Source organism: Chelon labrosus (assembly GCF_963514085.1).
Source record: "Chelon labrosus genome assembly, chromosome: 11".
NCBI lineage: Eukaryota > Metazoa > Chordata > Actinopteri > Mugiliformes > Mugilidae > Chelon > Chelon labrosus.
In genome coordinates, this window is record NC_140344.1 from 21,389,479 (window position 1) to 21,415,659 (window position 26,181).

The 26,181-nt window shown below is 46.8% G+C and overlaps 1 protein-coding gene across 3 annotated transcripts in view; it reads left to right on the top strand.

Moving 5' to 3' along the window:
* The window catches only part of mob2a (MOB kinase activator 2a), a 57,948-nt gene that overhangs the window by 20,284 nt on the left and 11,483 nt on the right, over positions 1-26,181 (top strand). The window contains exon 1 of one of the 3 annotated variants that reach the window (XM_084555523.1): positions 4,610-4,733. The exons of 1 other annotated variant lie outside the window; for it this stretch is intronic. In XM_084555523.1, coding sequence (XP_084411649.1) covers positions 4,696-4,733 — 38 coding nt within the window. In that variant the 5' untranslated portion in view covers positions 4,610-4,695. Of the gene's footprint in view, positions 1-4,609; positions 4,734-23,483; positions 23,925-26,181 lie in introns of those variants that run through there. One more of the 3 variants, XM_084555522.1, reaches the window with a different exon arrangement.

The following is a 26,181-nucleotide window of genomic DNA, read 5'->3' on the forward strand; positions in this document are numbered from 1 at the left end:
GGTGGCATTGTTACAGAGCGAGCCAGACTGACGAGCGCAAGAGTATAAATGACTCGCACCGACGTTGGCTACGTGCGTAGGTACTAGGTACGTGCGGAGTACTCTAAAAGCGCCTTATGTGTCTGCACTGACAGCTTCTAGTGTTGCATATATTTAATTATATAGCACCAAAGCCACCATAGAACTTTAAACAGGCCGACTTTTGCAGCTTAGATGTCTTTTCACATTCTCAAAATGCTTGCGAGGTGATAAATGTACACATAAGGTTGCTTTTCCCCCATCAGGTGGAATTTGAATTGAAACCAAACCTGTCCAGATACGGAAAGATAATCCCGATTGGCCGCAGAGCCCAGAAGTGTCCAGACATAACATTTCCCGTTGAGAGGAGCATCCAGGAGACATTTGAGAGAATGTCAACATCACTGGCATTTTTGCATATTATTTCACGCTCTCGTGAATCACTGACAGACAGGTGCCTCAGAGCTGGATCGCCAGAAGCTGCTTTACAGCGCCGTCCTCGTCCTCTCTCTCTCTGTCTCTCTGTCTCTCCCCCTACTGAATGTGTTGGCTGTGTGTGAAAGGTGGTGGACACAGGCAGACTGACTGGCTCCTGGCGTCACCCGGCCCGGGCCGTATATATAGGCCCTTTCATACTGCACCTCTTGGCTCGGCCCCAGCTCTCACATACACACACATATGTATGTATTTATACATATATATACCTCTGACTTTGTTTGTTTGTGTGTGCTGAAACATATTTAGAGTGCGCCCGCTTGTGTGAGAGAGGAAAAACAGTAGGCGCTTGGTAGTTGGCAGCAAATAAACCCTGTGTACATTAAATTGCATAATGCACACATGTTGGCGGTTTCGTAACATTCATCTCTTTTGGCATCGCTGTAGAGAGTCGTGTGTGTGTGTGTGTGTGTGTGTGTGTGTGTGTGTGTGTGTGTGTGTGTGTGTGTGTGTGTGTGTGTGTGTGTGTGTGTGCTTTCTGTCAGTATCGGCCCCTGTCCGTGCTGGGGAACTTGGCCCATGCAGCATGGCGGCCTCTCTAAAGCTGGCGTCTCCTCTCACACATGCACTCGAGTTGTGTGTGTGTGTGTGTGCGCGCCCAGCCATCCGTCTGTGTGTGTTCGTGCACTGCGGTCCGGCAGCATTTGACTTGCAATGTATTCCTGGAAAGCCTGAGTAGGAGTGGAGGGGCCAGGGCTATTCCACAGCCGCGCCACAGCCAGCGATGACTGATTTCTGGAAGCGTCCCCGTCACTGAAAACGAGGCAGAGGGAGGTTTATCGAGTGTTTTATTTCACTCTGTGTCGGCGTCCACTGGGGAAAAATCTGCAGCTTCATCTTCAGGAAAAAAAAAAAGAATTTTAAAAAAAGCGTTGGCATCTTTATTAGTATGCACGGGCACGCACTTAAAAGTTAACTTACACAATACGCACTGGGAATAGGAATGAAGGGGAGGATGGACAGAAGGGATGTGAGGGCGGTGTGCATGGGGGAAATAAAAAGGCCTGAATGGAAATAAGAATCAGGCGAAAAAGAAAGAAAGAAAGAAAGAAAGGCCGAATTAGCTTAATGAAGGGGCTGCAAAGGGAGCAATAAAATCAAGGGCAGTTAAGGTGCAGGCAATGAATAAGTGCAGGAAGGAGGAAAGGATTGAGACTGAAAAGGAGAAGGAAAGAAAGAAGGAAGGAAAAGGGGGGCTGACAATAAAGGCTAATGTGGAAGGAAAACACCACAGAGTCACAGTCGTCCCTTTCTTCAAGTCTCGCTAACCCTCTTCCCTCTCATAGCCTCACTCCTGCCTCCTCTTCCTCCTCGTCTCCTACCTCCAGCGGCTGTTGTGTAACTCTGCAGTGACTGACGGAGCAGCAGCAGCAGCAGCAGCAGCAGGAGCAGGATTGATCAGCACTTTCGGTGCCAGCCTGCTCTTATTGTAATAAACGAGCTCAGAACCATGAAACCAACACTTAGCATTTTGCGGGAATGGAGGAGTCACTCGCGCGCACAGATGCTGCGCCGCACTCCCATGATGTAATGCCGAATAACTTAAAATAGTCTCGAACCCAACCGCTTGCCTGGATTCATCATTTTGTGCCTCGTATTCCTTTAATCCCTCGAGACCGATACGCACACCAGAGTTAATGAGCCATTTGTTTTTTTACTTACTCTTTTTATTAGATCGTTTATTTATTGGACAAATAACTCTTAGAAGTGGACGCCTGGCTCTGAGATTATCACCGCAGATTAAATTTAGTCGCTGGAACATCTCCAGGTATCTTTCTAGAATGTCTTCTTCACCTTCTCAAAGCTTCCCCTCGTCACAGAAGCACATCTGAACTCTCCATTATTCAGTTTTTGTGGTTTGGGCCCTCTGCTGAACATATTCCCCTTCTCACTTTCTCTCCATCCATCCTTCCTTTTTTTTTTCTCCCCCTCCCAACCTTCTGAACCAACTTTTTTTTTTTTTTTTAAGTCTTCATCCGTCGCCGTGCAAATCCAAACTTGACAAAACACCAGCTTTGACTCCCTCGCAGCTCTGGTCGGTCAGGTAGCTTAAAAGATGATCCATCAGAGGCGGTGAGCTATCCTCCCTGTGGACGTGTTCGCTTGCTCGAGGCGCAGCTAAAGATCGCATCGTTGCTGTAAAGTCGCTCCGGTGTCACCTCTTAAGCCCCTTTGAGCTGTCTTGCTTGTCAGTCGTCCACGTTTTAACATTCCTGCCACTCAGCCTGTTGTCACTTCTCATTGTATTTGTCAGAGAGGTTGCTGAAAATATGTCACTTAGGATAAAAATGCCTCGTGCGGCCACCTCAGTCAGAACTCAACAGTAGGGGTTTTTCAGTCAGACTCGGACGATTAGCGTGAACCTTTTGATAATTTGTTTAACAGGAACATACTGGCACCAGATAAACCTGTAAACGCCTCATCTGATTGCTCTCTCTCTCTGGTTCATGTCGGGTAAACATCAGGTGACAAAATCAGGGCGGTGGTAAAACGAGTTCTCCCAACAAGTGTTTAAATAGATGAAGTCGCTGTGGAAAGCATCAGTCCATCTAGTATTGTGTAGGTCTCCCTTGTGCCTCCAAAACAGTTGTGACTCATCAGAGAATGGACATGGGCCTTCAACAAACAGGATGTTGTTAGTGGGGGCCTTTGGGTCCTATGGGTTGAGGGGAGGGGCCTCTGTGGATCGTCCCACAGATACTTGATCAGTTTGGGATCTAGTGAATTTGGAGGCCAGGTCAACACCTTGTGCTGTCTTTCATGTTTTTTTCTTTTGAGTTGTTCCTAATCATTGCTATGGGGTGGAGGTGCCTGGTCTGGTCTAGATGAGTGGTACAGTACATGTCTAAGTAACATCCACATGAATGCCAGGTCCAGAAGTTTCCCAGAAGAACATTGGATTGTCACAAGATGGTCGATGTTATTAACTTCCTGTCAGTAGTTTTAATATTGTGGCTGATCAGTGCATATTCATTGATGTGTTGGTGTATGGAAACAAATTGGATCAGATTTAGCTTCCATGTAAACATTTAAATTTGAGTCGCAAATCTGATTTATTTCTATCTGGTTTAATAAACAGTGTCCAGTGACTATGGATTAAACAGGAATGCTTCCAGTTTCATCATCATTACCACTGACTGCACAGCTGGTTGGAGGTCTTGTAATTACTTTAAATTTGCGTGGAGGCATAATTATTATTTATTTGAATCCAGCGGTGCATGGCGGTAATTTATCCAAATAAAAATCTCAATGCATCTGGAGTCCATCACGTTTAAGAGCTTCCTGTGTCGTAAAATGCAAAGTGAAAAGTATTGCGCGCACTGGAAAGACACTCATGCTCCTGGAAGTGCCACTCTGGATTTAAATGGCATTAATGGATCCTCGGCCCTATTCTTAGCCTCAAATCTGTCTCACCCGTCAGGCGTTGACGAGGAGTCTGGTTTGTGTTCGGGCGCATGGAGCAGGGAACACAAATGCGCATATATAGCTCCTCGGGATAGGAAGCGCGGTTGAAACATGAGAGTCTCCACAGGAACCGTGGATGGGGAGAAGGAAGCCGGCTCGCATCGATAACCATCGGCTTGTAACGATTCCTCGTGTTTAGACTCTTAGACTTTTATTCGGGGTTTATATGTCGCCGAGTGGAACCGGTGGGGTGGGGTGTAGATGTGGACGCGGTGAAAGAATAGATTCAAGTTTCATGTGTTTTTTTCTTTTTTCTTTTTTCAAAAAACACGCGGTGGTTTGCGTCATGAGGTTGTGGACACAAAGCCCGAGCAGCCTCAACCAGACTCCGTGTTGATTCCACCAGACTTTTACGCATCTCTCCAAGGCGCACGATCCGTCTTCTTTTTTAATTTTTTTTGTTTTAATCGAAACGCCCGCGGCAAGAATACTCGTTAACCCTGCCCCACGGAAACTACTCATCGTGGGGCTAAACCAGAATAGGAGGAGGAGGAGGAAGACGGGGAGGAGGAGGAGGAGGAGGAGGAGGGTGGAAGTCTAAGGGAAGATAGAGGCAACGGTGTTGCAGGAGTGAGAGAGGTCTGCAAAGAGCAACTCCGTGTTGTTCCGCGTTTTGTTTGCTCCGCACGGACTCCGTGGGGTCGGTTTCTTTCGAGGCGAGACGAGCAGCTGAATCGGTCAATTCTGGATTTCTTTATCCGCTTCCTGTCGTCCAGGATGAGGTTTAAAAGGAACGGGTCCTATACGTTAAATAGGTAAGACCGGGGCTGCAACTTATTAATGTGAATCCGTACGGAGAGGAGGAAGAGGGAGGGAGGGAGGGAGGGAGAGGAAGAAGAATAAGAATAAGGAGGTGGGAGTCAGCGCGTTTTGTCATATGCTTGGCTCATGAGGCAGTTCACTTTCTCTGTGATATTTCCACAAAGCTTTAAAGCTCATAACTGCTCTTTACTGCACTTTGTGATGTTTTTTTTTGTTTTTTGTTTTTTAATAATGCTTCAGACATTTTATTAACCTTCTCATATGAGCTGCACAGTCGAGTCTTTATTGTCCTGGATATTAAAGTCTCTGGAGTCTGATTTAAAACTTTTCACTTATTCACATTAAATGCAACTGAAATGCTCTCTGAAAACAGGATCTTGGCGATGTGTCATTTCCTTTCGTGGATCCTCTCACCAGCCACGTGTAAAATAGGAGAAACCTGTCGGTCTTGCTTTAAGGGGTTGGGCTCCCTCTTTTGTTTTCACCCCTTTCATTTAGGAGAAATACTCCCCTCTCGAGGTTCCATCACCTAGCAACTTTGTGCGTGTTTGTGCATGCCTGTAGCAGTGTGAACGATGCTGTACGCGCAACACTGTGTCTGCCTCTCAACCTCTCAACCCCCCCCCTCCTAACCCACTTTCTGTTGACATGATTGCGAACGGCCTCTATTCATATCCCGGTGTTTCTAAACCCGGTCACGAGTCGGGTCTTTCCCTGCCTCAGTGGTCCAGTTTCTCTCTCTCTTTCTCTCTACTCATTGTGTTATCTGTCCAAGTCACAAGTTTATAAGAAAAATACTCCCCTTTGTCTTTCTGCCCTCCGCCGGTTGAGTCACACTAAATTCATCCCGTGTAGCTGTTACTCCGGATGTGCTGCTTTTATTGTCCGTCTGGATTTTATGATAAGGCCCGAAAAGGTTTGAGGAAGTACGGACAATAAAAACGCACACACGGTCATATTGTTGAAAGTGACAGTTGATATAATGGCGGGTTTCGTTTCTTACACTTCTCCTTTGGCACTCCTTCCCCCCCTGCTTTTACCCTGCTGCAGGGCACTTGGCTTTTCCGCTGTACTCGACACACACAAAGAGCCCACATCCTGATTCTCAGGTACTGAAACACAAAGGGAGCTAACGAGCTCGAGCGCTCGGAGAAAACGGAAAAACTGAGAAAGATGTTATCGCTGTGTTTCCCCCCCTCTCTCCGCTACCTCCTCCCTCCTCTTTCTGTTTTCACTTAGGAAGTGTGTTTGTCCCTCCGTTGGGATCATTGCGTATGAGAGATGGAGTCACGTGTACTCCGTTGCAGGTGTGTGTGCAGGTGAGATGGATGAGGTAATTAAACGGTAAAAGGTGGAGGCCTGTTTGCTGGTGACGGCACTCCAGGGAGCAGGAAGAGGAGGAGGTGGAGGTGGAGGTGGAGGTGACGGCAGTGTTGGAGGAGGGATGACGTCATTGGATGTGGAAGAGCTTCACTTCACCGGGGCTGCAGCGGTTCTTCTTTTATCTCGAAAAACTGCACAAAGAAGCAGCGGGGAGCGCTCGGTGCCGTCTCAGGTGTTGTGGAGCGGGGTGAGGTGAGAAGATCTGCCGGCTCTGGTTAATTTTAAACCCGTCTCGCAGTTCAGAGCTCCTTTGATAAGCCGGCGACAGAATAAGAGTAAAAGCGTCCACCTCCCCTCTGCGCTTGTTACATAACTGACATCTTCTAAAGGTGATTGTCGCATCTGCCTCTGTGATCTCTCAGGTCTTGTTCTTGGCAGGCTGCGGTGATTTGTTTTCACTGAGTGCCACCGGCCTGTTTGACATTGAGCGTCGGCGCTCGGCAGCCTTCGTCATGGTCGGTTAATCCTGTGCGTGTGCTGAGTCCGGCAGTGTCTGCGGCCTTTGTTTACAGCATTGATCTGTTTCGCTGCAGTCCCCTTTTCAAACAGTGTGTGCATTCTTTCTGATCCGTGAGGAGGAAGCAAGAAAGTGATTGCTTTTATTTAATGATGCAGGGAGGAGGAGAGGAAGCGAAAAAGAACGAGTCCCATAATTCACCCGGTGTCCTTCACCTCGTTTGCCCGCACCGTAGCTGGAGTTCTCTGCAGTGATTGGCTCGCTTCCTGGGGGCCTGTCTCCGCGCTAGCCCCTCCCATACCGTGCCACTGCATCATTTGTGTGAATGAAGAGTCATGGCTTTACGTATGGTGCGAAGATCCTGGCCGGGCTCCTTGTTTATTCACGTGTGTTCCCTCGGTGTTGACAGAACCAGCCGTCTCCCGGTCGAGGTTGCAGATTCACGACGCTGTCAACTTGCTGCACTGATTAACTTTCCAGAGATGTTTGACCGGATTTGGCTCAGGCGGGCGTGCAGAGCGTGTTTGGCCTGTGTGCGGGATGGGTGGAGATAAGATGGTTAGCTCTTGTTTTGCATGTATACAGACGGATGAGATCTCTGCCTCCCAGGGATCGTTACGTCTCTGTCCCCCTCTTCCTCTCCCCCCCCCCTGCAGTCCACCCTGTACTGCCCAGCAGTCAGCAGTTTGTTTATAGGACTCAGTTTGCCAAGCTAATCTTCCCGCCTTTCAAGTGGGAGCCAGCAAAAGAGAGCAAGAGGGAGAGGGAGAGGGAGAGGGAGGGAGAAAGAGAGAGGGAGGGAGGGAGAGAGAGAGCGAGAGAGAGAGCAATAGTGTGAAAGTGAGGCAGCAGTTGCAGTAGTTGGAAGGAAGAGAGAAAGAGAAACATGCTCAGAGAAGTGGGCCCGGTTTTGTGAATGATTTCTTGTTTTGAAAGAGTTTTTCTCGGCTTCACCGTGCGTCACTCCGTCGGCCACGGCGTTAAACTCGAAGGCCGTTTCGAGCAGCTGCGTGATCGCGCCGAGTGCTATGCCGGAGCTGGCGGCCGTCCTCCCGGTGCACCTGTAACCAAGTTTGCAAGAAAGCAGAGCAGAGACGGCGAGGTCAAAGGGAGGAGAAAAGAAAAGGGCACTCCGGGTCGGCGCATCGTCACCTCGGCTCTGGTTTATCACCTACTGGATGGGGGTTCTGGTGTGCTGCGATTGCTTCTTCTATAGGTACTATCATCATCCTCTCTTGACCTTTCCTTCCTTCCTTTGCACATCGCACTCGGCTTTGCAGCATCATTCCTCTAAGGTTTTCATTGACTCCTTCCTATCTGACCCCTCCTCCTTTCTTAGCTTGCCCATTCATTCCCTCTGTTATTGTGCTGCGGTTTTGGAGGAGACATTTGAGGACAGTGCTGCCGTAGCAGGCAGGGATTCTGCTGTAGTCAGACACACACACACACACGGGCTATCTTGAGGTGAGGGAGGAGGGGGAAGGAGGAAGGAGGGTGGGAGTTGCGGACACAGGGACAGCGATGGCACACCGCCAGCCTCCTATAGCCGACCGAAGAAAAGGAGGAGGAGGAGGGTTCCACGTTGCTGGTTACGGGGTTTGTTTTGATGGTAGGTGAAGGCTAATTGGAATGAGGTGGAATTCAGCCAAAAGGCAGCTAGTCAGAGAAGCTTGCCCAACTTTTCCTCTCATCCTGCTGCGTGCCTCTTTGGCGTCGCGGCACTGTTTGTTTGGACACAGTGTTCCCTTTATTAGGAGAAGGGGATGTGTGTTTTCCCCCCTCTTTCTCTGTTTTTTGTTATTTGCAGAGCATTGCATTAAGCAGACTTTGCTCTTTTCATTTCCCCTATAGATGCCTCCTGGTAACGGCCGTCGTGCTGCAGAGCTTTAAAATCTGACGGCACCCGTACAGCTGTTTATTGTGCTCGAGAGAAAGGCCGAGATGATTTAGGTTAGGCTCTCTTGCAGTTTGGAGCGGAGAGGCTCTGGTTCCCCTCTCTTGTGGTGGCGAGGTTAGCCGGGCTGAGCGTGCCTCAACTGCTGTATAAAGTCTAAATATATCTCTCCAGTTCCAGAGGAGCGTTTTTGATGGCGAGGGTAAAATTGTAGCTTTTAGCGCAGACGCACACAGCAACAGCTGGATCAGATTAGGCCTCGCTGTGATTCAGAACTTTGTTTACACTTCACTGCTTCTCTTAGTATGAATAACAGCCTGCCGCTTCACGTGTGCGTCATGTACATTTCAAGCTGCACATGTGTGTTAAAGGCTGTTAAAGGAAATACGCACAGAAGCCTTGTGGAGGCATTGCTTGTGCCAGGAGTGCTTGTGTTCGTTTCGCGATCAAGGCGGGCGGGGGGGGGGGGACCTTGGACAAAACACTTACAGCCTCACGGTCTCATTAAGCCAAAAATTGGCTGTCGTGTCTATTTTTAGCGTCTCCCCTCCCTCGCTTTTGTCCCTCGGGCCAATCAGGTGGCTTGGCGGTGATGTTATATTCTGTGATTGATGCGTGTTTTCGGGAGGCACACCCGTCTGAATGGGGTCCTCGGTGACCTCAGCTTGAGGCCGGCCCGCCGTCCCCTGGGCTCCGGCGTTTCAGCTTTCAACGGTAGCATTGTGTGGAATAAAATAAAAATGAAAAAGTGTCTGCCAGCACCTCGTCGAACGCTGTCAACTCCGATGTTGATCATCCTGTAATTCACAGAGCAATTGAACAGACTGTTATTCTATGATGTAAAGTAGAATCGACTGTTTTTTCCCCCTTGGCTTGTACAGTCCTTTGCAGTTTAACCTAGTGAGCAGCAGGATTAGATGAGGTTAGCCCTCTGGCACATTCAGCCAAAATTACATGAAGTGTCTACAGCTGGATTAGATTAGGCCTCGCCGGAGAGCTATTTATTTACACATATTTGTGTATTTCCTGTGAAAGCAGAACTAGGGGGGAGCATCCTGATTGGTCAGCTCCGACGGCATCAGTGATATGTGTGGTCGAGTTGAGATCCGAAGCTAGCAGTGCTGCCGATGAAGGTACAAGGGGAGGGACAGACATGGTGATTCAAGAAGGTGTTTCATTGGAAACACCTTCTTGAATAAGCACGCACCCCTCAGTGCAGGATGAGTCGTCAGTATTTTGTTAATGTCTGCTTTCTAGGAAATGACAAACTCTTAAATACCATTATAAATATTAAAAGGCATTGAATTGGACCTAATCTGAAGTCTGATTTAATTAAATGACTAACTTTTAGTGATGAAACAACTAACAAGATTATTAGAACCACTTTTTTCAAATACTTTTGGTTTTGAGCAGCTTTAATTGAAGATGTTCATACATGTAGCTTTCTGATAATATTAGCTGTGGAAATTTGCATACCGAGGTTGTATCTTGTATTCAGGGTTGTTCCTCTGTGTTTTAATCTCGTGTACTCCCGTGTGTCCCTTGGTAGATTAACCGGTCTGGTTGGGGTTTAAGTAGCAACGCTCCAAAACGGAGACCTAAAACAATCATGTGTTATTTTCTGCCGTAACTATTTCCTGATTATTATTGAAATTTTGGACATGTGGCCTTTAAACTGTCGGCTCTAATCTTCTACCAGCAGAGTAGAAAATAGTTGCTTTTCTTGGTTTGGGTGATTGTTTTGATTAGTGTAGCATTAAAGCGCAGCTGTAACACAACATCAAGCGTTGTAGGTTGTCGGTCTTTCGGCCTCTTGAGGGCAATCAAAGTCACCTTAGCTTCCCCTCACTGTAATCTGCACAACGTCGCATGTAAACACAATCTCATATACAGAGGATAGATTTTCCCGTTTTCTGCCTCCAACACAGCAGCCCTCGGGCACCGGCCATAGCTGGAGTTGAATCGTGGGTCAGGTTTTCATTCGGCTTTAATCAATAGTAATGTCGACGCTTTAAGATGTGGTCATCGCTTCCCCTCGCGTAATTGCAGCATCAAAGAGTGGTTCAGTCTTTGTACCCATAAGACGTATTGTTGTTGACGTGTTGCCGGAAAGCGGGCTCCGTCACATGACAAAAGCCTTTGTGTGTGTTTTGCCTGCAGCTTACGGTAAATTTCATACTGTGTGGCGTCGAACAATAGCTCCGAGTGTGTCGTCGTCGGGCTGCGCGTTGCATTAGCCGAGCGCACCATGCCGGTTGCCATGTGTCTCTCATTAGGCTGTCTTTGGCAGGGCCTGGCCGCTTCCACAGAGCCAAGACGTGCAGCTCAACAAGAACGCCATTCTCCGCCAACAAACCCTGAAAAACTCCTTCTCCCCCCCTCAGCAGCCCCAGCACGCTCCCTCCTCCTGTGGCCGCCGGTCACTCGGATGAACCTGAATTGAATCAAGCTGAAACGTCGGGAGTCTTTCAGGAAAGCTTAATAAAAGAAAATTTGCTCCGATCAGTGCACGGTAATCTCTTGAAATCATTATCTATTTAAAGATTTGCCGGAAGGAGCTGGATGACATTATTTCCTGTGGCGTCTGCACCGTACAGCAGAGCCGATTTGTCATTCTGGTTTTTGGTTTTTGAAAGAGCTTAGGCATCAAAACCAAACAACAAAATCAGCACTTAAGTTTCAAATGAAGCTTTGAGGGTTTGTTTCGGATCTATTTTGGGGGAAAGAAAACGTAAATATAATATACAAATGAATATAAAAAAAGAAAATGATTCTGCATAATCTCTTTTCTGTGTTTATCCTATACCACTCCACCCAAGCAAATGGGGCGTGCAGTTTAAAGTTGAGCAGCATGATTCAACAAAGTTCGTTTCTTAGGTGTAGTGAGACACTCCCTGTTGGTCATCAAGCTAATGGCTGCACTCAGACCGTGACCGACGCTCAATCACATGGTTATCTCTCTGTTTTGACCATCTGTCTAGATTGAAATCAGGGTTTTCTCCCCTCCCTCCCTGAAAACGGCACCCCAGAGTGTGTACTGGGGGGAAAAACTAAGGTTTGTAGAATCGCTGCTATATCTTTTCTTGTCCGAAACTGGGATGAAGAAAGAACTCGACAACCGCAACACAGCTACGCCAAATTTATGCTCGCTGTAACCTCGTAAAAGACTCTCAGCTCCTGGTTCCTCCTGTAATGAAACCATAACTCAAAACTTTCTGAAATTGTTATCCGGCTGTAATAAATAATATATTCAAAAATGGGGGGAAAAAAAGCCACAGCACAAAATAGAAATAGCACACAGTTTCTTCTTTGGTTCTTTTCTGTGGCAGACTTGGTTGTGTGTCCTACAAAGAGATTTAACCTTTTGTTTTTTGCAGAAGTTTGCAAAGTAATTCGCTAAATGGCCAGGTGTAGGCACATGTTTTTGAACTTTTAAAGTTTAGCTATAGCTTAAGGTCACATTTCCCAGGAATCATCCCCCGATTTACAGCTTTAATTCAAGATTTAAGTCGTGTTTTAAGGGAAAATAATACTTTTTTTTTTTCTGGAGTTTTTGTATAATCGCAGCCGATAACAAATAGCCGCTTCCCCAAGATGCCTGAGTTCACTCGGTCCAGACGGGACAACTGCAGTGACACCGGTTGTTCAGTGGACACGTAAGAGGCCGGTCAGTCGTGACTTAACTGACCGTCCCTCTCTACTTTCACCTGCCCTCCTGTCACCGCAGAGGGCAGACCCCACACACACACACACACACACACACACACACACACACACACACACACACACACACACACACACACACACGAGGCTGGTTACGCAACACAGACAGTGTGGGTGTGTGTGTGTGTGTGTGTGTTTTCGGGAGCAGCCTAGTTCTGCTGGCTCAGGAGGAGGAGGAGAAAGAGATGGCCTTGCACTAACCTCACCTCCGCATTTAGATCCTCACAGTCAGCACACGCACCGTCACGCGCACGCTTCAATAGAAAAGCACTGGACCTCTTTTTTTTTTTTTTTTTTTTTTTTGTCGTTTAAAACTTGAATTTTAATTAGTTTTGCATGACTTTAAGTAGAGTGTGTGTGTGTGGCAACAGGTGCCCTATAGGCATGGAAAAACTTATTCCAGCTGTGTAGTGGCCCATTTGGCAAGTGGATAATGGCTTCATTGTGTTTGTACGTTGGTCAGGTGGCAGGAAAGGGTTTAGACAGAATAACACTACCAAAACTACTCGCCTGCCTGGAGGCTTTGTATAGGCTGTAAATGTGGCGGGGTAATGGGTCGTAGCAGTTGTTGCTTGCAGCAGCAGCAGCAGCAGCCCATGGCTTGTCTGCTCAGCCTCTGGGAACAAGAGGCCCATTTGAAGGGAGACAGGAAGTGCTTGGGCGCCTCACTTCCTGTTTATCAAGTTTGTCCCAGGCAAGTGTGAGAGAGGGAGGGGTGGTCTGGTGCGGCTTAATTGAATGAAGAAGATTGTTGGCGGGTAGGTAAGACTTGGTTATTCGCTTTCTGGCTCAAGCTAACACGCGCACACACACATGCGCACACACACACTTTCCTGCATAGCTGTGTAATTGCCTCTGTGCTGCAGTGCCTCTGGAAGCTGTGCCCCCTCATTTGTTTCAATTATCTACCATCTGACGTGATGTTGTTACCAAGGATAGACTGAAGGGGAAGACCAAAAAAAAAAAAAAAAAAAAGGCAAAGTTATAAGCAGCCTCCAGAAATGCGTGTTTATTACATACAGACTGTTGTATTTCGCACCTTTTTAAAAGCACAGCTGGAGCTCGGCTACGTCACGTTCACACGAACAAAGAACTCCTTCCTTGCGAGGCTATATTTAATCACCGAGTGGCAAAACAGTGGCTCCGGAGCAGGCAGGGGATGCTGCAGAGTGCTGACTCCAGCATGTTCCAGGGCAGCATTCATAACATTGATCACGTTGTTTCGGAGATCACGGAAGCTGCGAGCCAAACAGACACTGACCTTAACTACCCTTCTTTCCCTTCGGATTCTTTATTTATTTATTTTTTTTTTATTACTATTGTTGAAGTCTTTTGTGTTGCAGACAGATGTGCTCACTGCACCAACAAGCCCTCCCATCCCCCACTAAGAGACATGATGTCACCACATAAGCCCAGTCGTCCCAGGTGGGAGCCAGACACTCCTGTGGTAACGGCCAATCAGAGGCTTGTTTACACCTGAATCTGCTCGCTCGCCGATACTTCCACGCGCACACGCATGCAGAGAGCTTCGCGGCGCTAAGAGCCGCTGATCTCATCCGCTCATAAAGTGATCGGATTATGTCGGCCCTCACCGCGGTTCATCTGGATCTGTGGGAGGAGGGGGGCGGAGGGAAATGTGGACGTCAGCGGAGCGAGGGACGCGCACGTCTCTTCCCTCGCTGCTCCAAGGACGTCTATTGATTTGACCTCTCCTGTGCCTCCTTTCAATCCATCTCTTTTATTTTCCCATTCTTACACCGGCAGCAGATGCCTCCGCCCACTTCCTCCCCTCGCTCATTGACGTACCATCTGTGGGCGACAGGCATGCTTTTTGTTTGGTGCCATATGTGTTGCTGAGGAGTAAATAGTTGTTTCTCTGGCGGAGGGGCACTGCTTCGCTGTGGTTTCACTGTCATCTCAGCAGCGCCCTCAAGGAGCAAAACATGCACGGCTTTGTCCAGGAATTTCCATAACATTTCTCTTTGTCTCCAAGCTTCCTTCCGCCCCTGTCTGTTGTAGTCGCACAGACATCAACACATGATTCCTTCGCCACGTGCACACACATTGTTTTTCCTCCTGATCAGCCTCCAGAGACGGACATCCCTACCTGATCTTCTGTCACGGCTAATTACCGGATAAAAAAAGACGTCTTTTATTATCTCGATCATGTGGCCACTGCTTTGTTATTGAGCTTCCTGGGCTTAACATCGCCACCTCTTGCTTTCAAGCTCCTGTTGTTTGGTATCTGTCGTGGGTGGATGTCCATGAAAAGGCGTCGCCGGTGGTTGTAGCATGCCTGCTTTTCTTCCAAAGCATCCTCCTTGGAGAAATCAGACTTCCTCTCCGGGCAGGAGATCTGTTGCACAAACACGCTCTCACATTAACGCCGCACACCTCTAAGCCGACGGGAGGTTAAAATGCACAGAAGGGCGCGCTCAGCAAGACGTTACTACAGGGAGGACTGACTGACTCACTCATATTTTCCACCCGCTTTTGTTGTTTTTTATTTCTTTTAATCAGCTGACCTCATGCGGTCTCAAGCTTCTCTTCCACCTCTTTGCAAGCGCCTGGGTGTGACCGCTTCCCTCGCCTTCATCGCTAACAGTTTTAATCAAACTCTAACAATGGACCAGAGCTTCCTCTGCTACCAAGATGGTGGCGAGATCTCGTCTAGTCATCTGGGATTTAGTTTTTGTTTCTCAGAATTTTGGGCCCTCTGAGGAAGTTCTTGTTGTTGCCGTTTTCTGGTTTTGATTGAGAAGATTGTTTGGTCGTAGTTTTAATCAAGCTTCTTGTGAACTGTGGTCGCAGCGCTAATGAATTTCTAAAAGGCACCACTCAGAGGTTGCGTGGACGGAGAAGCACTGACTGTACTGTTCTCTGAAAGCGTCCTTGTTCTCCCCGTAATGACCGCACGGCTGTTGTGATAAGCAGAGCAGCAGATGTGACTTGGCTGTTTTTTTTTTTTTTAAATGCCGTTCACCGGCCTCCGAGGCGGCTGTCGCAGCTCGAGTGATGCTCTCTCTCTCTCTCTCTCTCTCTCCTCGGGAATAAGAGCTGCTGTACAAAACGCACTCGAGCCGATGGATACGTGACGTTCTCACACTCTCCGCATTTGTGGAGGAGACATCTGCGGATAGGAAAAAAAGAAAACGACATCACGGTGGCAGGTTTACACAGATTCCCTCGTCATTCCGTAAAGATTGAATAGAAATCTGACGCTGGACGAAGGTCAGCTTGGGACACGGACAAATAAACTTTATAGTTTTTCATTTTAACTTCCTGTTTTGCCTCACAAAACAATGCTCACTGGAAAAAATAAATAAATACGATATGACGACAAGAACCAGCCCAATAATGAAAACTACTTGAATACCAACCAGAATCGTACTTGTGTCATTTACTTTAATAAATTAGCACATTTTTGTTGAGCGTAATTTGCCATGAGAGCAGGCAGTGGAAAAGCAAAGGTCTGTTTGACTTTCCTCCCATGTTCTCCGGGTCGAAGAGCAGCAGGTCACTGGCCGCGGACAGAAATGACAAATCAAACACCAACGTGCCAGACGGTTCTCTGACGGAGCTCTGACGAACTCTGCCGAAATGTAGACCCTTCCGCTGGGAAAGGAGGCTCTGCAGGGTCTCACCTCTCACGCTGTTATTTTAATCGACTGAGTTATGTAACGTACCTAGAAACCGACTAGCGAGCGTCGAGAAGCGGACTAATTCAGTCTGGCATGTCCTCTTTAGGCGAGGGTGTTAATCTCATCAGCTGCTTTTTTAAAACCGTTATATGTGCACATTGAGACTCAGGGCGGGCGCTGAGCCGGCTCTCGTCTCAAGCGTAGCTCGGATTTGAACCATTTTTCACATAGTTTCGTTTTTGCGCGCTCCATTAGAGTCGGAGGTGTGTGGAATATGTGAAGGGAGTCACTCGGGTGGAGATAAACACGCTGCTCGACACAAATCGGTCACTCATTGCCGTGTAGTTTGGCTCTTAAGTTTCAGAGCTAAAGGGGCGTTCTGTGCGTTTTTAGTTTGTCCCGGTGAATCTCTGCAGGTTACATGCGTCCACATTCTCCCCGCCCCCGATAGGACATCTGTGACTAAATGGCCACACTTAGGAGTTAATGAGCTGGATCGGGGTGGACATGCACAGCCTCAGAGCAGAGAACAGAAAGCCGCCCAGTCGGTGAAAGAACCCCACACCCTCCTCCTTTTTTTGTTATTTATCTCTCTATCATTTGCTCTTAAGACTCCCCTACACGTCCTGCAGAGCTCCGCGTGCTTCATTTATGTTTCATCTCCACAAGCCCATTAGTAATCACCTGAACTGTGCTCTCCCTTGTTTGGCAGAGCTGTTGTCTGAGTCTGATTTTTAAAGACTTTTCCCGTCCAGACAGAGCTGAAGGTACATTATACCTTCTTATTTTTATTTATTTTTTTTTTTTTTCTGAGCGCTCTGAAAAGAGCGCTCTGTTGGCCCTGAAGCGCCGCGGTCCACCTCGTCACACTCCACCCCGCACACATACATCCTGTGCAAACATGGGCGCTAACCCAATCCCTTTTCCCGCCACCTCCTTTTTCCATGATGCTCTTTCTTCTCCATTCAGCCCCCTCCATCTTATTCTCTACTGCACACACGCACACACACACACAGACGACCACTTGTGCTCCTGAGCAAACAGTAGCTAATACCTGACCACAGCCCTGCCCCCCTATCCCCCTGCGCTTCCTCTTTACGTCACAAACCTCCCTCCCGTCCTACCTCCTAACCTCACCTATCCTGTGTCGCTTTCACACTTGGCATTATTTTATATGCCACCAGAAGTGGAAACTAACTCATTATGTTCTAAAGTCTTCAAAGCACGCTGGCGTCTGTAACGTCAGCGGCGCAGTCTTGGTTCGGTTTCAAGTGTCGCAAAAAGCGCACACACGCATATATCTGAGCATCCACACCCTTGTTATTAAACCTTGAATGGAAAGTGGAATGGAAAACTCCAGTCTTGCTGTGAGGGTACGCAAGTTTCAGACAATGTCTGCACTCAGAGGCCTTTTTTTTTTTTTTTTTTTTTTAGGGTGGGTAACCGTAAAAACCCTTTGAGTTTATTGAGAAATAAACTCAAATGTCTCTCCAGTGTCGGGTTGCTGGTCTGCAGGTTCCCCTGAGATTACCTCTGTTATGATTTGGCTTTGTATAAATCAAAAAGCATTTGTGTTTGCCTCGCCTGATGTGGCTTTCCCTCCATAGTTGTGTGTTGCACCAGTAGATGGCAGTGTTGATCACACACCTAACTCGTACCTGGGTGCATAAAACAAGGAATTTCTCTGGGCACTGATGCCAAGCCGCCCTACGCACTGTTGTGTTTCACGAGAGCTGTTAATCTGCAGTTAATGTTTTGGTTTGGTCCAGAAATGTTCTGAATTTTATCTGCAGTTGGGAAATCGGCAGGTTTAGTTTGTGTGTGTGTCCAAGCGTCGGTGCCAAGGTTATCGTGTGCTCTTCCCAGAAAAAGAGACATTCCTTTCTGTTGTTTTTTGAGGTGCATTAGAGTTCTGGGAAGACTTGTCCAGCCGACTCTCTGATTCCTCTTGCAAGGGCTGCGTGATGGGTTAACGCACTCCTCTGCCACTGATGGGAATGACCTTAGACTTGTGTGCATTAGCAGACAAAAACTCATTACTCAGCTCAGTTTTTACCTGCAGGCTTGAGGACAAAGTCACATTCAGACCTCGCTGTGGATACCTGTGACGCCACGGCTCGTCAAAGGTCATCCTCCAGGTCGGCTGCTTCACCTTTCTCTCGGCACCTTGACCGGTGATCCCCGAGCTTGTCTCACAGTCATGGTGTTGTGCGTTTTATCATGGCTGACCTTTGACTTTATCCTCTGGGCTTTTTTTTTTTTACCTTCTCTGCGTTCTTACATGTGACAGACAGGTGTTGGGCTTTTGCAAACGGGGAATTATGGGATGGATGCAGACTCTCCCTCGCTGAGGAATGTAGGGAGGAGGAGTGCATGGAGCGGCCAGGGCATGCTGTGACAACCTCCCACGCCGATCCAAACTCTTTCACTCCTCTCCTCTCGTCCAAAGTTCAGTTTTAACTTTTAATTCACAACTTTCTGTTCTGTTTTTCACCCCCCCCTCCCCATTTTCACCTCTCGCTAATCTTAACTGCTCCCTCGTTCCCACTTCCCGCCTCCTCATCCCTCATTCCATCTCCCGTTTCATAATTTTCTCCCCTTCATGTTCCTCCTGGTCTCATTCCTGTTGACATGACCCGTGTAGTATCCATGGTGATTTATCAAATGTCACTCTGGACACGAGTCTGGTATTTCTCATCTCCGGTTTTCTCCTTGCTAAATCCCTCTCTTCCTTCAGCTGTAAACTATTGAGAACGTGGCCTCCTGTCTCTCAAACACACTAGCCCGCTCCCTCTTCTTTGCAGACTTCCCATCGAAATCGCGTCTTTCCGATAACAGTTGATCACTTCAATACCTGACCTGATTTTTAATTGGCTTAAGAATGCAGAGAGGCAATCAGGCAGAGAGGTATTTCTTCTTCGTGCCATTGCTGCTGTTAAATTGAGCATGCATTCGAACACCAGCGAGTTTGCTCACGAGGTGCGCACGTCTGCCACCCCAGCACAAAACCCCAAAGTGAGAGCTGTTCTTCTTAGCTCCCTCGCTCTCCACCTCCTTCAGCTCGCTCCTCGCGAGGCTGTGCTCCTCGGCTCTCCTCTTTGTTCAGCCAGGCTGGCTATGTGTGTGTGCAGAGAGCAATGGCGTGTCATTGCATGCAGCCCTTCCCCTGCAGGAATGCAGAGCAAAGAAAAGATGAAGCCAAGGAGAAAGAGAAAGAGAGAGTGCACGGGCAATGAGAGGAATACCGTGGATGCGGAGAAGACGAATTAGGTCAAAGAAAAACTAAAAACGAGTTAGATCTTGTCCATCATTAAAGGTCTCTATGCGCTCATGCACCTAGAGTGTCATGCATTGTGTATGAACAGCAATGTGAGAGCACTGATAATAGCAGCGGTTCTTAATGTTCTGTGTGTACGTCTTGAGTGGTCTGTAGGAAGCTGGCGTAAGCACCTTTATATGGAGAAGTGAAAAGGTTCACAGAGTCTCCTGCCACTTTGGCAAGTTTCAAACTGCCTATTGTGTCCCAGGTTTTGTTTGCACAGACACACACTCTGCAGATGCTCGCTCACTTTAATACACTTTCATATAGTGCACCACCATGAATCTGCAGAAGTGAAAGGTAAAAGGGTGAACTGGGATCTAGATTGCCTTTTCTCAAGGATCGGTTCTCCCTCTTTTTTTTCTTTTAGGACGAGTGGGTGGTAGCAGATGATGTATTTTTGTCATATTTTTCTAGCTGTGGCAGCGACACAGCGCTCTTTTGTCCGACTGAGGGGTTTGGTGTTGCAGGGCAGGTCGCTGGGTTCAGCGTGCCGAGTGTCTCCTGGCCCGGCTGACCTTTATCTGAGCCTCAGGCGCTAAAAGGCCTTCAGTCTGCAAAGTTTTCACTGGCTAAGACCTTACCTAAACACGCCACACACTCCCCCACGCCCAGAACGCAACGCCAACAGGTCTCATGGAGCGACTTGGGCCTGCTGTGATTTTTATTCGTTCGTTTCGGTTTTGACGCGGTTGGGCGCCTGACCCGTCCGTCATTTCGATCCCTGCTGCAATTGGCTGGAGATTTGATTTTGCCAGGGCCTGTTGCCAGGCCCCAAAGCGCATCTGCTCTGGTTGTGACTCATCTGCTGCTGCTGCTGCTGGCCTGGAGTCAGTGTTTTCTTTGTCTCAAAGACGAGGAATGTCCACTGGCTTTCAGAGTCAACCTGTTGGGCCAGTCATCCATCGCTCAGCAGAGCAGTCTGATGCTCGCCAACGCAGTTTGTCCAAAATGTGCCCCTCAACTTAAACTTTTGCAAAACTTGACATGACAATAATAAATTATTAACTGACAAACATCAGTTTCCAGTATTAGTTCATTACATGCTGCTTTTCTTGTCAGTATGACACAACGCCCAACTGAGTCATGCCTCCTTAACTTACCGCTGCTTCGTGACGTCAATGCCGTAATGGTTGGAATTTCTCACATTTTTCCTTTCCCAGCAGTCATTATTTTCTTATTTTTATCTGTCAGTCTCCTCTGGTTATCGTTTAATCATTTCTTCCTTCATCAGATTAAGGCGCAACACGTCCATCAACCACATAACCAGTGATGTCACAGTTTTCATAAACTTTATCGTTTCTTCTGCTTCGTGTTGTCTGATTAAATCTGCTCCTTTGGTATCTGTGTCACCAGGCTGGTTGTTCTTGAAGAGGTTTAACCTACTGGTGGCAGTTAAACTTATCTGCTAATAGATAGTTTTAAAAGTTCCCTAATTTTCCCCAGACGTTCTTATGTAACCCTTAAAGTTTATCGTAATCCCAGGTATGCCTCACCCACAAAGGAGTGTGTAATAACAGTTTAAAGGATCTGCATATATTATATATGCAGCACCAGTAATTTTCTTCTTTAACGCAACATCTGGTTCGGCGAGAGCAGGTGGCAGATGAGTGATGCCATGTCTTCGTCTGGATAGTCGCAGGGAAGGTCGTCGTGACGGTAGCGGGGAAGAAAGACTAAACCTCTGTCTGGCAGACGCTGGAATGTGGCCGTTGGTTTCCATCCACGTCAGACGTTGTATAAGAAAAAGAAACCTGTGCAGCACCGTTACGTCACCTCAGCCTCCACCTGCTCGCACAACGAGACAAACAGCCGTACAGGTGTGACTACATGCTGCCTGCTTAATAAAAGAAAACGGTTGATAGCCGCCGGGACTCTAATTTTTTTGCAGCACGGGGCTCTAGAGGACCATGCAGGCCAAGCCCCGGTGATCTTGAATGGATGTGTTCTATTTCCAGTGGCCCGCACGGGTCCAATAGTTAGGAGCAAATTAATGGAAAGTTCCTTGAGCGGGAGATTTCCATTACGACAACGCGCGGTTTTGTCTTGATCACATGTGCCAAATATAACAGTATCGCATTGTATTGCATCACACCATTGACCTTTTATATACGGCATATTTAATATGCTATGCTGCTTTATGTAGTGGCTTTTTAATTGAAATTGATTGATTAAAAATTCTTATTAAATAAATATATATATAAAAAAAACAGTTTTAAATCTTATTTCGGGGGCTTTACACCTTTATTTTATAGGTAGTAGTGATGAGAGATGAGAGGTAATGGTCTCAGGAAGGGTTTGCTTCCAGGTGAGCTATCGGGACGCCCCCAAATTTGATGAAACTTTGCTCAATAGTCTTCAATATTCTTTTGCTAAGAAAGTAGTAGCTGTGTGGTACTTTATGTAACATAAGAATAAACCATAAACCTCACCAACATCTGGTTATCGCTCCTTGTGACCAGCTCTACCTCAGTATCTCGCCTGCTCTCACAGTCATGATTAAGCTGCTCACTTATTCATACATACCCACACACTCTCCTACATATATGGTATGTTCCCCCCTCCCTTCCCTCCCCTCCCTCCCTCTCTCTCTCTGCACAGTTTTCTGTGTTCTTTATGGGCCAGGCCAGGCCAGGCCAGGCTGATGCTATAATTAGCACCAAGGGAAAGAGTCTGTGCCCTGTTCTGATCTCTCTCCCCCTACACTCACCCCCCCCCCCCTTATCTTAACTCATGGTACCACAGCAGAAGCTTCTCGCTGAGCCTCTGGATGATTCGTCTCCACCCACCGAACTTAGACAGTCGCACATGTGCAGGATGAGGGCACAGAGAGGCGCCCGTCGGACACTCTGTCCCCTGAATTCCTTCTGATCGTTTCTTTGGATCATATGGGGGCTTTCAAACATAAACAAGCGAGGCCTCAGAAGGTCTAACAGTGCGCGGCAAACCCAAACACATCGACCACGCAGTCGCTTTTATCTTTGTCTCACGACTGCTCCCCCTCATCCACGTACAAGCCGTGCACATAACTCCACAGATTCCCTAGATTAGAGTGTTTTTAATTGCGGCTTTGCTGCAGCAGACAGTTGGTCCAGTGCTTGTCACATCTGCAACTCCAACGTTTGTCCCACGTTTTTTATTTATTTATTTTTTTTGTCCGCCGAGACAGAAAGGAAAAACATTCTTGTTGCAGAGATAGGTCAACAATTAAGGGGAGAGGCGACAAAAGCAAACCAGGAAAGGGAGGAGAAATGTGTGAAGAGAGCAGTAGAAGAGAGAATGAGAGGGGCTGTCTGTTGAGAGCCACTAATTAGAGGGAAGAGCAGCAGGGGAATGATAGTTTAGCGACACTAGTTGTAATCTTCTCATGAGTGGAGCGTCCTCAACAGTCGGTGTTCATTTCCTCTTGTTCATTTTGCGCTCGAGTGTTGTTGGCTCAGCTATTTGTTGACAATTTAATTAGAATTTACATCCTTCCTCTTCCTATGCTTCAAATCGTGCCCCTCAAAATGAAACGTCTCAAACTATTGTTCCCAGACGAAGATATGCAAAGAAACTGCTGGATCCTCTTACAGTTTGTTCTCTTAAACAGGCTTTGTTTGATTCCCCTCACCGGTTCCTCCGCTTTTGTAAAGGAAAAAAAAAAAGGAAGAAGTCATGTTTGAGCATGTCTGACGGCTGCCAGCCTGTCATAGCTGGAGTCCAGGTGAAGTTCAGAATCAACAGGAGGAATGTGGCCCTGCAGTCCTAGCATGCATTGTAGCATTGTAGTAGTTCTCACAACCAAATAAGCGACGCACTGTGAGTGGAGACACACTGCTGGCTGTTTACTGATAGAAAAGCTGCAGTAAACTTGCTAAACATTAAAAATGTTTGGATTTGTAAATGTTTTTCACCTTTGTGCTTACCTTACTATCATTTACGGGACCTTCCGACCACAACAAACACATAAAATCACATTTTATTTCTGTTTGTTTGTTTTGCATCTGCTTCCTCCACCGCGCAGCTGCACTGATTCAAGGGTTTAAACTCTCTCTTGCCAGTTCATTAGGTACACTAGTTAAAAACAAATTAAAAGTTAATTCAACTGTTGTTTCATTTTAAAGGCTGTGATTTGTAGTTTTGATGAACTGTATTGCACCATCACAGACTGCATCCTCCAAATTGATCATTACAAGTGCAGGACTTACATTTGAATGCATCCTTTTTCACAAGTGTACTTAATGAACTGGCATATTATTCTAGTTTTTTTGTTGTTTTCCATTTGATATCACTGTAAATAGGTCATGCAGAATGCAGCAGGCCTGTAAAATGTAGCGACACCTTTTTTATTCCATTGTTAAAAGCTGACCACCTGTTGCTACATTGCAACTGCACCATAAGACGAACCACGTCCACATGGGCAGACGTTTGACGTCAGCGCGCCCCGCCCACACGTTCCCTCTTTCCTCCTCTCTGATTGGTCGGGCGGCCACAGAGGAGGAGTTCTCTCCGTAACGTGTGCTCTGTAAAGTTTTTCTTTTCCCCCCCATGCACAGTTGAGTGAGTCAGTGTTTAACACAGAACCAAAAGCTCCTGGTGCGGTTCAGACACGGGGGACGTCCTGGTTAACTTTTTGAAAAGAAAATATAAAAACTTACTGTTTTAAGATATGGTCGGAGATTTTTACTCCTTTTCTGGAGATAAGACGGACATGCACTCTCAGAGAAACTCCAAAAGCGGACTAAGTTGCAAAATGGTGCTTCAGGCAGTCGGAAAAGTTCTAAGGTAAAGACTTGGGGCTTATTATAACTCGACACAGGGGTATTTGTTAATAACTTCTGAATGGGGTTTTATTATTTCTACGAAGCTGCAACTTAATGAGAAAGAGTTCAAAGTTAATAAGCTAAATAATGTCATGTATTGCTGCTTTTTCGACAGACGTAAAAAAAAAAAAAAAAAACCCTCGTCGACTGTACGTTTGTATTAATTAACATGATTCATATTTTCTCTTTCATCTTCTGTAGCTTTATTACAGTGTTACAAACGACTATAAGCTGAAAAACGAGGCTAAGTCCTTTTTATTATCTGCTATCTACTCGTAGAAGTAATTTTTTTACTACAGCTCGACATGAAAGATTAGTTAATTACTTAAGTATTGGGACCCTCTGATTCCGGGGTCAGGGGTAAATTACCAGCCCGTGGTGGTGGTGGTGGTGTTGATGGGGGACGTGTAGCCTGAAAACCCTCTTCACTCTTTCTGCAGCTCTCACTAACAAGACTCAACAGGAGCAAGAGAAATGTGACACTACCTCCTCTTCCTCCTCTTCCTCCTCTTCTCCTCATCATCTAGTCTTAATAAATTATTCAAGACACCTGTTACTTTTTATTGCTGGCAACTTGAGGAGGAAATTAGTTTAAATCACAGAACAAAACATTTAGACTTTTTAAGTAGATAAAAGGATAAAAGTGTGGCCGGCCTTTTAATGCTAATTAAATACTTTATCACAGCTTCCAGTGTAAACTACGATTTAAACTTAACACTGGAGGATATCTATTTTCAAACTCAATGAACTAAGTGGTTAATAAAGCTTTTTGACTTGTGTTTTATGTATGAGCAATGCCGTGTAATTGAATTATTTCCACAGCCATGTAAAGCTCCCAACATGACACAGCAGACGTAATACCTGAAGAATGCTTGACCCAAATAGGAGAGTAAACTATGTGTTTGTGTGTTGCACGACGTGACAAACAACCATCCGAGTTGCAATTACCGCCGCGGGAAGATCGATACAGTTAAAGCAAATATGCGTCACAGTGTTTGTGAATAAACAAATGTTAACCCAGTTTGCATTTGTGTATTTGCCCCCAATCATGTGTCATGTGTAGCAGACCCGCACCTACCCGTGAGCGTGTCCCTTTAGGCGACAGGCCGTCCTGTTAATGCTGTGATGGGGGTTTCCTCTTACCTTTCAAGCGTGGGGGACAGGTGTGTTTTTCAAGTATGCAGCCCAAAGGGCGCATGCCTCTAAAGCCATTGTGCCGCGTGAAGATTTGGAGGGTGATAGCGAGGAAAAATATCCACGAGCGGGTCGTAAAGCAGGATGTTTGGAGGCAGAGCGGAAAGTGTTTTTTTGTGAAGTATACCATCATGTGTGTTGCAAGAGGTGCAACAGGTAGAGACAAGTTTTGCTGCTCCTAATTTACAAGCAACTCAACCCTTCTACCTAAGCACTTAAGAAATCAGCTGGTTACCAAGGAAATGTAACGCTCCTTGTATTTGCCTGGAAGTGACAAGAAAGGGGTTTTACAATCTTGAGGAAAAACTGAGCAAAAAACACTTCATCAAAGTTAACAAGGATGCATACTTTGGGAGTTTATGAGTAGGAGGGAGGGAGGGAGGGAGGGCGCATGGGTCTGTTTATAGCTCTAGTTTTAACCTGTTTCCTCCTCCTATGAACAGTTGAATGCCCTTGGCTTGGATGAATACCATGGTATGAATACTACACAGGCAAAGATGGCCTTTGGCAGTCACGTCCCCTGAGAGCGAACGTGTAACCTCGTATAATCTTAGCTACACTTTGAGAAAAGGCCTCTTGAATCAGTGCTCACATTCAGTAACCAATTCAGTTGGGACCGGTTGGATCGACCAGTGAGTAGAGTGATCTAATCCAGCTCTTCATTCATACTATCTTTGCCACTTGCCTCCCTATCGTGGCAAATCAATGTCGGGGCTAACCTTCATCCTGCAAGGTTATAAGTGCTTAACCAGCGGCTCGGTCTTATCTTATCCCACACCCCCTTCCTGTCACAGATGTGTGTTGTGATGTTGATGAGGCTCCATTATGGTTCTGACAGGGGGGTCCTTACATAGTCTGCAGGCCTGAGAGCCTCTGAATGGGGTTTAGCACAGGATGACAAGGGAAAGAGGAGGTAGTCAGAACTGTGCTGGGCAGGGTGAATACCCTAATTCGCACACGTGTTTAGACCTGGCTTCTATTCTTATTTACTCATTTACAGTGCTGCCTTTGCCCACAGTGATGCT